This window comes from Oncorhynchus masou, chromosome 1 (assembly GCF_036934945.1).
Source record: "Oncorhynchus masou masou isolate Uvic2021 chromosome 1, UVic_Omas_1.1, whole genome shotgun sequence".
Taxonomy (NCBI): domain Eukaryota; kingdom Metazoa; phylum Chordata; class Actinopteri; order Salmoniformes; family Salmonidae; genus Oncorhynchus; species Oncorhynchus masou.
In genome coordinates this window covers 70,516,608-70,531,951 of record NC_088212.1, presented here as the reverse complement: position 1 = coordinate 70,531,951, position 15,344 = coordinate 70,516,608, and the positions used below count along the sequence as shown (strand labels likewise).

The following is a 15,344-nucleotide window of genomic DNA, read 5'->3' as shown; positions in this document are numbered from 1 at the left end:
ATTTATATTCAGAAAAACAGATATTCTAGTTGGCTATGTCCTATATTTGAAAATAAGTCCTGTTTCACGCCATTCATTTGTTTTTTAAATGATAATTTTCTGTTCAATAAAATGTAATTTTGAGTGTTAAGAAATACCCACTTCTCTGATTCTGAGTTGGAAAAAAACTGCTCCCAGACAAACTAAAGCCAGGCAGATGTGTGGGAGTGGGAGGGGACTGGGCGGGCCCGGTGCGCCAATGACGTCCTGATGGTCAAGCGCTCGAGCTAGCAAGGCGCTGATGGCAACGGATAAGTAAAAGGCGAGCTCCTCCGGACGCACGAGAACACACCGACTGAAGTTGAAGTAGCTCCCGTCTCTCCCCTATTTCAATTTGGACAATCGCTACGGATTTCAGGGTTCACATTGGCTAAGGAATTTAGGCACCAAAAGGAAGAGCGCATTAACGCACGGTTTACAGAAATTCAGCTTTGCATTTGACCGTGCGTAGTTCCACAGCAACGAGATTATTGGTAACCATCTTAAACTTTTCTTTGATTATTTATACGAAGTTTCTAGTAGTACTTCAAAACGAGGACGTGGATATTTTTGTCAAACTTTTTTTGCCATTGCGCTGATAGTCTAACTAATGACGGCAGAGGTCCAGCAGCCCCCAGCCCAGAGCAGCCCGATGTCTGCCCCGGAGAAGCCCCATGGACAGACCACTGTGATGGAGACCGCCTCCTCCACCACCAAAACCAAAAAGACCAACGCGGGGATCCGCCGTCCGGAGAAACCCCCCTACTCTTACATTGCGCTGATAGTCATGGCTATCCAGAGCTCTCCCACCAAACGCCTGACGCTCAGTGAAATTTACCAGTTCCTCCAGAGCCGCTTCCCGTTTTTCAGAGGCTCTTACCAAGGATGGAAGAATTCCGTGCGTCACAACTTGTCCCTGAATGAGTGCTTCATAAAGCTGCCCAAGGGTCTCGGGCGGCCCGGGAAGGGCCACTACTGGACTATCGACCCAGCCAGTGAGTTCATGTTCGAGGAGGGATCCTTCCGCAGGAGGCCGCGGGGCTTCAGGCGTAAATGCCAGGCGCTGAAGCCCATGTACAGCATGATGAACGGCCTGGGATTCAACCACCTCCCCGAGTCCTATAATTTCCAGGGGAGCGGCGGGGGCCTGTCCTGTCCGCCCAACGGCTTGTCTTTGGACAGCGGGATTGGGATGATGAATGGACACTTGGCAGGCAACATGGAGGGGATGGGTCTGTCCGGGCACTCCATGTCCCACTTGTCGGCCAACAGTGGACATTCCTACATGGGAAGCTGCACAGGATCCACGGGGGGCGAGTACCCCCACCACGACAATTCAGGCTCGCCCCTCCTCACCAGCGGGGGAGTGATGGAGCCGCATCCCGTCTACTCAAGCTCGGCCTGGGCTCAAGCGCCTTCATCCTCTCTGAATAACGGAGGTTCTTACATCAAGCAGCAGCCGCTGTCTCCCTGCAACCCCGGGGCGAACTCGCTGCAGCCCAGTTTACCCACGCATTCCCTCGACCAATATAATCTTCATCAGAACGGACACAGCAACACGGATTTGCAAGGTAAACTAACATCGCCAAATGATTACGCATGCCTTTTACAGTCAGTCATACCCAATAGCCTAAAGTATGGGCAAAATAAACACTAGGCCTATTCTATAGCTCACTATTTCCTTTGAACCAAATAAAAACAGTTTAATTTAAATTACAAACGAGGTGAAGAAAAACATGAAAATATCTCGACATATAGAGCATTGCTTCGCAGAAAGCAGATACAAACTGATTGCATATAGTAGGCCAATAGCAATAATGTAAAGGTCTTTAGGCAGCATTTGCCTACTGCAATCAGTGCAGTGGGCAAAGATATGAACTGAGCACTGGGCATGCTCAGTGCATTTGTTTTCACATAGGCCTACAACAACTCCATTATGCCAGTTTTTGGCGGATAATGTTGGTTAGAATTGATGGTTCTGTTATCTTGGAAATAAGGAAATGGACGCAAGAAACCATCGTCTAATTATCCAGTGAGGAGGTTAAGTAATTCAGTTTCCTGTCCTCATTTAACTGGCCAAGGAGTGGGACAACTAACAAACAGCAGGTTTAACCCGCACTCTGTTTTCCTAATAAATTCCTGGAGGTGGTTTCAGGAAGCACTCGGACGGCACGTCTTCTGGGACTTGTGTTCAGAATGGTGCCAATCAAGAGACAAAAACAACAAGCGCGAGCCGGAGCCAGCCAACTCAAGTCCCGGAGGCACAGGGTCCTCCGGGATTCGCGTGCGAGCAGGCCACTGTCAATTAGAACTATCCCACCCTCGAGCTCTCCAGACGGTTCTCAGCCTCAACAGTTCTATACGACAGCCCCAATCAGCGGGGTAGACAGACCGGGGGTTTCACAAATTAAATGAAAGATTGTCTACCCAAATTACAATTAATTGTTCCCGAAATGCAATTTAGGACGAATTTAGCCTCTTCAACAATATTCTGAAAAGATTTAGTTAATACTAGTCCTACTTCAATCGATTTTTATATCATAGTATAGTAATATTACAATAATATAGGGCTAAATAATACGATGCACAATATTACAATTCACTCTATAAATAACAAATTAGTCCAACATCAAAAAGCGCAGAAGTCACTTTTGAAAATAGGGCTTTTTCCCCCTTTTTTTGTATTTGTATTTTTTTTACATTTTCTTTCTATAGACAAAGATAAATGTGTGTTATTATTATGGATAATTTGGGGCTATATGCAATCACCCAGTGACAATACTAGTTTATTATTTTTCCTTGTACCCACAAATAAGTATTTTTGTAAACTATTTTGCTACCACCTTTTCTTTAAAATGCTGGCCTATATCCTTCTCGACTTATGGTTCTTACTAGCCCATTCAACAAGACAACCATACTGTTTTTGGCAATTGACAGCAACACATTCACATTGGGTTGGCATGCTATATGGCATAAGGTGAACTAATATATTCTTTACTCTTGTATCTGTATTCTTAGGTATTCCACGGTACCATTCCCAGTCTCCCAGTATGTGTGACCGGAAGGAGTTTGTCTTCTCCTTCAACGCGATGACGTCCTCAACGATGCATTCGCCCAGCAGCAGTTCCTACTATCATCACCAACAGGTCGCCTACCAGGACATCAAGCCCTGTGTCATGTGACAGCACTTACAGTGAATAACGGACATCACTGACTTGAGCCACTAAAGCCAAAGCGGCTGCAAGGCTGAGACGAGGAAGCAACCCAACCCTTGGAGGTAGGAGAGAAGACAGGCCCTGGAGCGCGCTGTAAGAGAAGCAACAGTAACGCCAGAGAACCCATAAACTAAACTACTTTTCACACACACAAAAAAGGATTTGGTACAGAGACATAAATACGTGCAAATGCAGATTTAGTTCAACTTCAATGTTTATCTGTCTCAGAAACCAAAAAGGGTGTGGAAATACCACAGAACAACCTTGTGGTGTAGGCCTAAGCTGTGGGCTATTTTCAAGAAATGTCTGTGTGCCACACAAGAGGTAAAGCAGAGACCGGTTGACACTCACCTCATGCATCTCAACCCCAGCTGCCGCTTGGTACTATAACTCTGCGGGCGGATGACTACCACTTGAGAATATTTTACAATGTACAATAATGTGTATTATTTTTGTTATGCATTCAAACGATATACTGTGGGGACAATTTCATTGGTCATTTATCCGGGTTAGGCTACTCGGCTCCATCGAAATTATAGTTTGATTTTTATTTGATTTTCTGAGACGTTTGGACTAAGCTTAGGCTACACCATGCATTAAACATTTTTAAATCAACAAGACGATCTGAATTAAGGAAAGATGAAGGCACTTTTTAAATAGTAAAGCGCAACTTCTTATTTATTCTGTGCACATTTTTAATTGTACACTTATAGCCACAATATTGAAGTATGCTTTATTGGCAATATTTGCCATGACGCGTTCTTATTTGTTTTAAAACGGAAATTGAAGATATAGATGTAAGCACTGTTAGTTACATGTCTATTTAGGATAAGTTACATGTCTATTTAGGTGTATATATCCGTGTAGACACCCGTTATTTTTCAGCACTGTATAAATTGTAAATGATGTTATGCTGAGTATTGGCATACTCGAGTGTCTTTAGATTAGTCTGTATATTACTACACACGATTTGTAAAATTAAACGTATTGGCATGCAGTTTGTTTAACTGGCTGAAATACCTATACAATTATTTCTGTTCCAATTATTTTGACACTTGTCGAATGTTCTTTTTTCCCCCATGATAAAAAACAAAACAATTATACATGCAGATACAGTTCAGTCTATTCTACTGTGTGGTGCAACAGGAAGGCCTTTACATATTTTTTGGGGTGTTCTATTTAAGGTGTCTTGAAAATTGAAAATATTTGTCATAACACAGTCCTTAATATTCAAATATTCTGGTCATCAACCAAATGTTTTCATGTGAAAATAGGCCACACACATTTAGGAATTGATTCGGGTTTAGACAAGAATAGGCCTATAGGTGAACACATGCATTAGTATATGCTACATCCATAGCCTAATAACGCTCCTGTTAAAGGAATTAGCTAAAAACACAATAGCCTATGGTTGGATATAAAATAAGACATATCTGTTGGAGGTCGAAAACTCCTGCCCAATGTATAACTGTGTAATCGGAGTGTATGTTGCAATTAACCCTTAACAAATCAAAGCCAGCAGTTACGGGGGAGGGCGAATTCGCCTCGGATTCGGTTTCAAAGAGGGAGGAAAACGCGTGCCCACCGCGGAGAACCATTTATCCTACTCTTATAAAAGGCACAACGGGCTCGCAGACTACCTTTTCTCAAATACCGCATTCTGGATGGGAGGTTGTTTTTACTGGAATATCGTAGGCTGTAGAAAGTTTAGCCAATGCTAAATAACATTTAAATGGGAGTTTTTATTTTGATTGTGTGGGTTGTCTTTTTTCAACCTTGAGATTATGGGCTTATTCTCATTACGTTATCTGGTTTGCAATTATTATTTATTTTTTTAAAGTATCAACATACTTGTTGCTGTAGATGCTTGTAGGCCTTGCCTAATTAGCGCTACATTGCATGACATCTGCTGCCCCCCCCCTCACAAGGCTTAAATCAGTATAAAGACAACTAAAATAATATAGGCCTAAGCACTTCTCGCGCATTATAAGGCACCACGGTCTTATTTCCATTTTTTAATCTAAAGGCTGGACTGCAGAAGAGCCGGCCAGGCATGGAGCGCCTGTTGAAAATATTAACTTTTACGATCTGAAATGATGCCATTTTTACACGAAAACATGTCGATGCAGTTTTTCAATTTGTTACTCTGGAAATTTCATATTGGACAGAATGTAGGCCTGTTTCAGCGCAGAATCTAACTTTAAATCGGCATGCTTCATTTGACTTAAATGGGTAATTTATGCACAAATCCATTAAACGCAAATAGATAGAAGTGCACTGAATTCCCAAGCTATAAAGAGAACTTCAACACTATACTAGAACTAGTTAAGTAAAACATATTCGAATGAAACAATACAACAAATGTTGCATTCACTATCAAAACGTTTTGACCAATATTGAAATACTGCCCGTTCAAATGTACCATTTAAACCATTAGTGCAAGAAAAAAGATTCAGACCATTCTAGAAGAAGCCCTTTTTTAAATATATACCTAAAAAAATGCCTCCAATAGCAATGGAACAAAGTAAATCGCACAAATATTATATTTGGCATTTCAATAGTCACTTCAACTTGATGTTAGTGTTTTTATTATATTAAAGTAACCACTTTAGCTGCACTATAACGTTTTTACCTACAAGAACAAATACAGTAATACAACTTAAGTGTTTTGGAAGTGAAGTATTGTTATAATGGCTTATTCTCAGTGATATTCTCACATTGGGCCCCATGCCCTGCTGTGTATATGTTAGAGTTTCTGTGTGTGACTATGCATGTATGGAGCTGTGTTATCTCACGAGGTGGTGACCACCCTCTGAACTCCAGTGAAATTCCCTTGTATGAGCAGAGCACAGGGGCAGCAGGCCCAGTCGCTCCACACTGCGGCGGAGGGACCACACATTAGCATGCTGATGACGTGAGCCGGGGCGCAGCACCTCTATGGGGCTGGGATTCCTGCTGGGGCTCCACAGCTGTTCTCCGGCCTGGGCTGGATGACAGCTCCATAAAAAGCCTGCCTGGGTTCTGGTCTGGAGAAGCAGACATGCTATGTGCTTGTCCCTCAGCCTGAGTCTAAACTACTCTGAACTGTAGGACACCTCTATGGTCAAGCCAAGCACTAGCACAGCAGCTATAAGTCACTGTGTTCGGCCAACCAGATGCACACAGGTCGTCACAGGGTTAGGGCACTGCAGGTAGCTGCAGATAGAACCTCAAACTGTGACCAAGCTAGGTTCAAATATCTAAACCATCAGACATGTCATGCCAGCCATAATGTTTACCTGCTGGGGTTAGACAATATATCTTTAGCAATAAATAGCTCAGAGGTTAGCACATCCAGTATACTACAGCTAGTCCTCTTAACTCCTCCTCCCCACATACCACCCTCAGACAGACTAATTGGACGTGTCAGGCCCTCTGGTAGGCTATATATACCATGTGTTATGCCGCAAGCTACCCACTAGCAAGAGGAGTGCTGAAAAACAGTTCAATACTGACAAAAGACATAAACAAGGTCCTATGAGAAGCTTGGACACTTGATGAAGGGTTAACACATCAGCTCACCATCCATCTTAGTATACTATTTTCCTAATCCGCTTTAGCTTTAGGTTCATATTTTCTCCAGATTGGTCGTCAGTAGGATAACTTACAATAGGAACACACAGTACTGACAGACTAGCGGTGTGTGCACAGATCATCATTTGACAGTCATAGGTTGATTAGTCCTGGGTTTTGAGTTATAAAGAAGACAACATGGTTAAAACTATGAACTCAAAGTATGGTTTATTTAGTACACAAAATATCCTGTGAATTCCGATGTCAATACATGTCGGGCATTAAACATTGCCCCTGCACAAAGAGACTAACAGGGAAACCTCCAACCCCTCCTTCCTTTGTGACTGACAGACAGGCCTGCCAGTGTGGATGAAACTTCTGTATAAGAACATTTCAAACGTAAATGGGGTTACGTGTTATCAATACCAACACTAAAAACCATAACGACAAACCAAACTCTGCTTAAGGCATTAAACATATTTTCACACTTCACATTGGTACAGTGAAGGTATCATCCTTCCCTTTCATGAAACACAGCCTTTTCTTTCTGCTGGCTTGGCTTCTGTTACGGAGATGGACGTAGAAGCAGGCAGTTACTCGTTATGGTTGAGCTCCTGCTTGGGGGAATCTGCCTCTGGTTCACTCGTACTCTCTCTACTTTCTCTAGCTGTATTTTTGGGGCCTGTATTTGGTCTGGGCCTCCGGTTGCTTGGACCTGGCCTCCTGCCTCCCCTCTGGCTCTTGGCCAGCTCAGCCTGCAGGTCGTGGCCGTTCAGGGAGAGCCCCTCCAGGGCGGCCAGGGCCTGGTCTGCAGCCTGGGGGTCTAAGTAGTCCAGGAAGGCCCGGTGCTGAGCACCCTGCCACGTGAGACGGATGGGGGCTGCCTCCCTCTCCCGGAGAGCAGTCTTCAGCTCGCTGACACGCAGCCCGGCAGGGATGCCCCCCAGGTACACTGTGGTCACAGTCAGGGGGGGCCTGCGCTCACGGGGCTCGCCACCTTCCTCCCTGCCCTCTTGCCTGACCCCATCCCTGTCCACCTCTCTTCCCCTCCCCCTGGCACCCTCCCGGCCTCCTGCTCTGCCTCTCCCCCTACTTCCATCTCTGCCCCCCTCACGGAAGCCCCCATTGCGGAATCCCCTTACCCTCCTACCCCCCTCTCTGCCTCCCTCCCCATCACCATCCCTACCCCCCTCTCTGTCCCCCTCCCTCCTCACTCTTGGTGGGCGTCGTCTGGGTTTCTGCTCAGTCTCCTCCCTGGACTCCCCGTTGGGGTCCCTCTGAGAGTCCTCTTGGGTGTCCCGTCTAGGCCTGCGCCTGGGCTCACGCCGGGGTCTATCACCCTCTGACCTGGGCTCTCTGTCCCTCCGGGGCTCCCTCCTGGCCCTCTCCCTGGGCTGCGGGGGAAGGTGTGTCCCCAGGGTCACGTCCTTCCCTTGCTCCTCCTCCAAGGCCCGGAGCTTCTTCAGCACGGGGATCTTCTCCAGCATCTCAGTGTTCAGCTGCAGGTATACAACAGGACAGGCTCAGGGCTGCTCAAGGTCATGTCACAGCAGGGCTGCTCAAGGTCAGCAAAGGCACTGGGTTAAGGGCAGCCCAGCTCTGGGTCATGCCAAGAAGAATGGAGTTTAGTAAAGTGATGGGGTATAAACAATCAAGAAAGCTGATGTTTGGTGCCTGCTCATGCTGTTTTAGGTGACCATGCAAATGTTCAGTGCATGCTAGATTGCACGACTAGACTACTCGACAAACCTCAAAGGGCACAACAACCAACACAACAGTACTCCATAACAACACATCCACGCTTACAGTACATGAATGCAGAGGAAACAGACTGACAGAGTCTTCAGGAGCGCTGATAACCTCTCTGACCGTATCATCTTTATTGTGGGGGGATATTCCACTTCCCTGGTAAGCTAAATAAAGACAGCTCTCTAATTTCCCAGGGCAGAGCGTGTCTGCTAAGGCTTTGATGGCGACTGCTCCTGTACAGGATATAATGTGCTATTGTTTTTACCTTGGCCCCGATGCCCTCTCTGTAACTGGGCCTTGCACAGCCAGGCTGGCCCAGTGGAGAGGCCTTTGATGAACAGATATGGCCTTCCTGTCTACGAGGTCAGCGTGGGTCCTCAGGACAGGCATGGTGGTCTTAAGGGACCCCAGAGGTAGCGTGCGCGCGTGTGTGTGTGTGTAATGGGTATACTTCTACGGGAAGGTGAGCAAACAAAACTCAAGCAACACGGTTTGAGGTGCAGCCAAAAGTCACTGGAAAACTACAGAAGATGGGCGCAACTTTGGCCTCATTTTAAAAACTGTTTTCTAGCTCAAATCATTGAGGTTTCAGCCACTCAGCAACATACAGCAACTAATAACAGTCGTATGAGTAAAACCAGCAGCTGTAGCTAGCAGCAGCAACAGTAGTTCGAACAACTGCATAGGCAATGGAATGAATCATATTGAACCACAGTAAACTGGGTGAGATTTAGTGTTGTACCTTAGTCCAGATGATGCCCTGGGGCTTGGGGCGTTGGCAGTCTGTCTTGATGACTCTGGTCGGGGTGAGGATGTAGTCCACAGTGATGTCATGGCTCTCAATCAGATCCTCTGGGATGTCAACAACCTGCAGAAATACACAGACATCAAGCACAGATACACATTGCAAAATAATAGGAATCTGGAGCATGAAGCAACACTTATTCAGGTTAAGACCAAACACAGTGTGTGACTTCATGTTGTGGGATAACAGGCTAACCTGGCAGTCATGGACGATGGTAACCACCACAGTGGATTGGGTCACAGCCCCCATGCAGAGCATCATGGCATACTCCATGTCAGCAAAGCCCTCTCCTTTACCTATCCGGTAACCTGAGGAGAAAGGAGAGACGAGATGAATCCTAACAGTATGGGTGTTGGTGCTGAGCCAGAACTTTCCTGGACCAGGGTAGGTGTCCACTGCCCACAGAGTTCTTTCTGCGGGTTCTCACCTTTCTCAGACACAGCCACAGAGCCAACCACCAGAAGATCCACCTGAACCTTGTAATCCAGACCCACAGGGACACTGAACTCCTTCACTCCCTGGTGAAGAAACAAAGAAAAGGAAAAAGAAAAGGAAGACAGAAAAAGGAAGAAAGAAAGAAAAGGTGAGAACAGGTGGACCAGATCACAAGAAACATTGGATTCAAACATTTGATCTTCTATGGTGGATTCACCAAATTGTATAGAGTGACAGCATGTTCATGGGGATAATGAATGGGAAGTGATGAATGAAGGAGGTAAAGTGAGATGTTGAATCCATGTGCGCTGGGGCTGGATGGAGAGGGATATGTTAGGCGGCGTCGGGGTGGGTGTTGGGGGAGAAGTAGTGTTGAGCGATTAGTGCTTTTTGAAGTTTGTTCAGTTTATTACTGCAATTCTTTATACACATGAAATGCACTACACATTATGTGCGTTGTAACAGAACACAACTACTAAAAGTCCCATGATGGTAGTGACTGCTTTTCACTTATTAACATGACTTTACATTAATATTGCAGCTGTGTGTAGTACATGTTTTATTTGATGACTTTATTATTAAATTCCAAGTCATCATCTCATCTCTGTAGAGCTGCTGCCTATGCCTTCTGTCAAAATCATTATCTCAGCAGGTCTTCAAAGTAAATAAAGCACGAAGCAACTGCTCTCTATGTATCCCTTCTTGGTCACGCATTCTTCTCTCTTACATAGCAGGCGTAAAAGAATCAGACCGGACAAGTAGACGCACAATGGATTATGTTCATTGTATTTAACTATCAAGTTCTGTACTAAACTATGTAGAACTTTGGCCTGTTGGAAACTACAACGTTGCACAGTTTGGGCTGGATCTGATTTATCTCTAGAGAAACTGCAGCGCAATGAGCTCACAGAAGAAAAAAACAGAACAAAATTGAATTCAAATAATTGAACTGAAGTCAATTAGTTGTTTAAAAAAAACAACATTTCATTTAATTGCTCAGTACTAGTGAGAAGGGACTGACTCGCCTGCGAGGTGGAGCACACTCTCAGTTCTTCTTTGCTTGCTCCCTCAGGCGGGACAATCTTATTGAAGAGTCCTGTGCGAAGGCGAGGTGTCGGCACCAGCAGGGTTTTCCTCGCCTAGAAGCCAGAGTTTAAGATAAGAGAATATAAACCATAGACAGATGAGTAAAGGCCATCTAATACAAATAACCTAATGCCAGCACTCCATGGTTATGATCTGGTGATGAGACAACACTACTGAACCAATGGCCCAGGCTCATGGTGGCCTGTGACCCAGGGCTACCTGCAGCACGGCCAGCCTCGCCCCCTCCAGCGGCTTGTCAGGGTCCACCTTCACCTCGTCAGTCTCATTGAATACCTGCAGCTCCGACACCTTGGCGCAGGCAGTGTGGGCACCCTGGGGGCAGAGAGGGGGAGAGGGGGTAAGGAGAGAGGATGTGAGTGCACACTTACATCCAGGGTGATGTAGCGTGCCTGCTGCTGGGGTCGGTCCGGGTTCACTTTGACCGTCTGGCTGGACTTGAACTCCTGCAGGGCTGAGAGACGGTCACAGGCCGGGACCGCACCCTGACCGCATAGACAACCACATACAGCAAGACAAGCACGCATCCACACACACACACACACACACACACACACACACACACACACACACACACACACACACACACACACACACACACACACACAGGATAAGGGGTTCAAAAGCATGTGTCAAAAATAGATTTTACCACAGGTCAAAGACAAAGGTACTATGATAGCTACTAGCTTACAATATGAAATATCTAATAAGGTAGTTAGGCTAGCTATAGCCTGAAGAACCCAAGTTTAATTGCATAATATTTTACTTCGGCAGAAATGAGAGTTTGGATCAGGAAATCTTCCTCGCACGACCTCAACATACCAGTTGTCTGTGTGGTTGGTCCTTTGAAGGTAGGAATGTGAGACAAAACATCTACAGAGTAGCGTTATCACCCTGAACTTCAGTGTGCTAGTCGTCTGTATATTGTTTGTATTTTCAATACTGATGCAATTTGCACGTGGCAAAACACTTGTACAATAACCGAACGACAAATACTTACAGATAATTGTGAGAAAACATGCCTTGACTGAAGGTCTGGCAAATAGGTCTGGCAGCACAACCGATTAGTAAACATACTGACAATGTAGAAATTCTGTGACTAAACTGAATAAAAAGGAACAATACTATGAAATAAATGATAAACAACATAAATAATGATAGTAAAAAGCTTTGGAGCACCTTAAATTACATTAAGCAAAAAGGCACACTTGGCTCCATCATTCATTGAATCAGATGGCTCATTCATTACAAAACCCACTGATATTGCCAACTACTTTTTTTATTTTCATTGGCAAGACTAGCAAACGCTACACATCCAAGTATAACTGACCAAATTATGAAAGACAAGCATTGTAATGTTGAATTTGGCAAAGTGAGTGTTGAAGAGGTCAAAAAATTGTTGTCTATCAACAATGGCAAGCCACGAAGTCTGACAACTTGGATGGAAAATTACTGAGGATCATAGTGGACAATATTGCCACTCCTATTTGCCATATCTTCAATCTAAGCCTACTAAAAAGTGTGTGCCCTCAGGCCTGGACAGAAACAAGTCAGTAAAGCCCCCATTACTTGCTCAAATAGCTGACCAATCAGCCTTTTACCAACCCTTAGTAAACTTTGGAAAGATTGTGTTAGACCACATACAATGCTATTTTACAGGAAACAATTGACAACAGACTTTCAGCATGATTATAGGGAATTACATTCAACAAGCACAGCACTTACACAAATGACAGATGATTGGCTGAGAAGAAATGATAAAAAGATTGTGGGACTGTTTTGTTAGAATTCAGTGTAGCTTTTGACAATATCGATCAGTCTGCTGCCAGAAAAACATATGCGTATATACACTTCAGCTACTACAGCAACTGAAATGACTGCAACACTGAAAGAGCTGTGGTTAGTTTCAGAATGAGTAGAAAGGCATTAGTTAGTCCTAAACATTTCAAAAAACTAAAAGTATTGTATTTGGGACAAAAAAAAGAAACCACATCTAAACCGTGTAATGAATAATATGGAAATTGAGCAAGTTGAACTTACTAAACTGCTTGGAGTTACCCTGGATTGTAAACTGTCATGGTCAAAACATGTTGATACAACAGGAGCTAAGATGGGGAGAAGTCTATCCATAATAAAGCTCTTCTCTGCCTTCTTAACAGCACTATTAAAAAGGCAGGTCCTACAGGACCTCATTTTGTCGCACTTGGACTACTGTTCAGTCGTGTGGTCAGGTGACAATTGGCTCAGAACAGGGCAGCAAGGATGGCCCTTTAATGTACAGAGAGCTAACATTAATAACATGCATGTCAATCTCATGGCTCAAAGTAGAGAGATTGGCTTCCACACTATTTGTTTTTGTAATAAGTGTTGACAAGCTGAATACACCAAGCTGTCTGTTTAAACTACTAGCACACAGCTCAGACACACATGCATACCCCACAAGACATGCCACCAGGGGGCTCTTCACAATCCCCATGTCCAGAACAGACTATGGGAGGCACACAGTACTACATAGAGCCATGACTACATGAAACTCTATTCCACATTAGGTAACTGATGCAAGCAGCAGAATAAGATTTAAAAAAATATATAAAAATACACCTTATGAAACAGTGGGTACTGTGAAGAGACACGTACTGACATGCACACTACACACACATTGTAATAATGTTGCATGTGGTACTATACATTCTGTATTTTAGATATGTAGTGGCGTAATAATGTTATATAAAACTCTGAGGCCTCACACCCCCCATATCTGAGATATCTACTGCAGCCCTCATCCTCCACATACAACACCTGTTCTGCCAGTCACATTCTGTTAAAAGTCCCCAAAGCACACACATCCCTGGGTCACTCCTCTTTTCAGTTCACTGCAGATAGCGACTGGAATGAGCTGCAACAAACACTCAATCATGGACACTCTTACTGTTGCTTTGTGTGATGTATTGTTGTCTCTACCTACTTGCCCTTTTTTTTTTTGCTGTTGTCTGTGCCAAATAATGTTTGTACCCTGTTTCATGCTGCTACCATGTGTTGCTACCATGTGTTATCATAGGATGGCAGCAACACGTCTTAGGTCTCTCTTGTCGTGATGTGTTTTGTCCTATATATTTTTTTATTATTTTTATTTTTATTTAAATTTATCCCAGCCACCATCCCCGCAGGAGGCCTTTTGCCAGGCCATCATTGTAAATAAGAATTTGTTCTTCACTGACTTGCCTAGATAAAAAAAATAAACACATTTTTAAATATGATGTACTGAGTTAATGTTTTGTGTGTGATGTAAGTGCCTTAATGTGTTTGGACCCCAGGAAGAGTAACTGCTGCATTGGCAGAAGCTAATGGGGATCCCTAATAAATACAAACGCATTCGGTTACATTCGGCTATTGTTAACTTATTGTGCAAAAAGTCGGGTAAACAACACTTTCCTGTTGATACCTGATCTCAACCTCCTACAGCCAAAAGGAACAACAGCATGTACAACCGGTAAAGTGTAAATATTATTTTCTTCAACATTTTCTTGTCGAGACTACGGAGTCTTTTCTACAGCTACTTTCAGACTGGTGTCATAGAGTAACCATGGTAGCAGTCTGATGTTTAGGTAAGGCTAGCTAGAGACATTTATTAGTGCTGACCAATGGCTGTGGAGAGCGCACAATGAACATTTTACAATACTTTTCAAAATGGCTATATGGGACCTTACCAGCAGCACAAAATATACATTTAAACTACAGACAAACATGGTTTCAAACTTGATATATTGACAAATACTAAGAGGGTTAGCTTTAGGAATAATTCAATCAAATTGCAGTACACTGAACCTCCAGAAATGCCCTACCTTAAAATTGGGGATTCTGTTGTGCACAGGCCTTGGAAAGTTTGCAAGATTCTTAGCTTCAATGTAATCCCAAACTTTCTCTCGGATGTCCCATTTCGTGGCCCCTAAACAGAAAACAATTCACATGCTTGATGAAATGACAGTTTTGAAGAAAGGGTCATGTAAATCCCAACTTCATAACGGCAACTGCTAGGCTACCATCCATTGGCATGCGTTAGCATTAGTGACTTTTCGCTAAACACGCAGCAATCATTTACCGGGATTAATCGTAATAACGGCCTCCATTGTCCTCTCGTCGAAGATGTAGAAAATTCTCACAAATCACTGACGATTAGTCAAACTATCACAAAGTGACCACAGATTGATTTGCGCACGTGGGAGTTCTGTAACATTGTAGCAACAGCTGCTTGTCAGGGATGTTTTTTCTGTATGGTAGCTCGGAAAGACCAAACCTTACACCGTCAAAAGCAAACGTGGGGTACATTCATTAAGCAGATTCTGTTACAAAACGTATAACGCAAGCAACCATAACTAACGGGGAAGGACATTCCTAAATTTGTCCTAAAGAAACTATCGTTTTAGAACATTTTGCAACTGTTTGGACTAATGATTGCACATGTCGAT

General features: G+C 44.0%; 2 protein-coding genes across 2 annotated transcripts; one reads left to right on the top strand and one right to left on the bottom strand.

The window, feature by feature from the left end:
• The first annotated feature begins 289 nt into the window (after positions 1-289).
• On the top strand, positions 290-4,240 carry LOC135549906 (forkhead box protein F1-like). Its single transcript, XM_064980292.1, has 2 exons — positions 290-1,589; positions 3,037-4,240. Exons 1-2 carry the CDS (start codon positions 629-631, stop codon positions 3,198-3,200), a joined length of 1,125 nt encoding a protein of 374 aa, XP_064836364.1. The 5' UTR covers positions 290-628; the 3' UTR covers positions 3,201-4,240.
• A 2,747-nt stretch (positions 4,241-6,987) lies between these two features.
• Positions 6,988-15,165, bottom strand: LOC135549914 (methenyltetrahydrofolate synthase domain-containing protein-like). Its single transcript, XM_064980303.1, has 8 exons — positions 14,978-15,165; positions 14,721-14,824; positions 11,080-11,193; positions 10,800-10,913; positions 9,767-9,857; positions 9,535-9,647; positions 9,277-9,402; positions 6,988-8,284 (listed from the first exon to the last, which is right to left on the bottom strand). The coding sequence occupies exons 1-8, from the start codon at positions 15,003-15,005 to the stop codon at positions 7,379-7,381; spliced, it is 1,596 nt and encodes a 531-aa protein (XP_064836375.1). The 5' UTR covers positions 15,006-15,165; the 3' UTR covers positions 6,988-7,378.
• Between the last annotated feature and the right edge of the window lie 179 nt (positions 15,166-15,344).

Excerpts from the sequence above, each read along its gene's own strand:
- LOC135549914 (XM_064980303.1), bottom strand. The coding sequence starts at position 15,005 with ATGGAGGCCGTTATTACGATTAATCCCG. Across the intron at positions 10,914-11,079 it reads CGAGGCTGGCCGTGCTGCAG|GCGAGGAAAACCCTGCTGGT; the intron begins GTAGCCCTGGGT and ends TCTGGCTTCTAG. Across the intron at positions 8,285-9,276 it reads AGGGCATCATCTGGACTAAG|CTGAACACTGAGATGCTGGA; the intron begins GTACAACACTAA and ends GTATACCTGCAG.
- LOC135549906 (XM_064980292.1), top strand. The coding sequence starts at position 629 with ATGACGGCAGAGGTCCAGCAGCCCCCAGCCCAGAGCAGCCCGATGTCT. Across the intron at positions 1,590-3,036 it reads CAGCAACACGGATTTGCAAG|GTATTCCACGGTACCATTCC; the intron begins GTAAACTAACAT and ends CTGTATTCTTAG.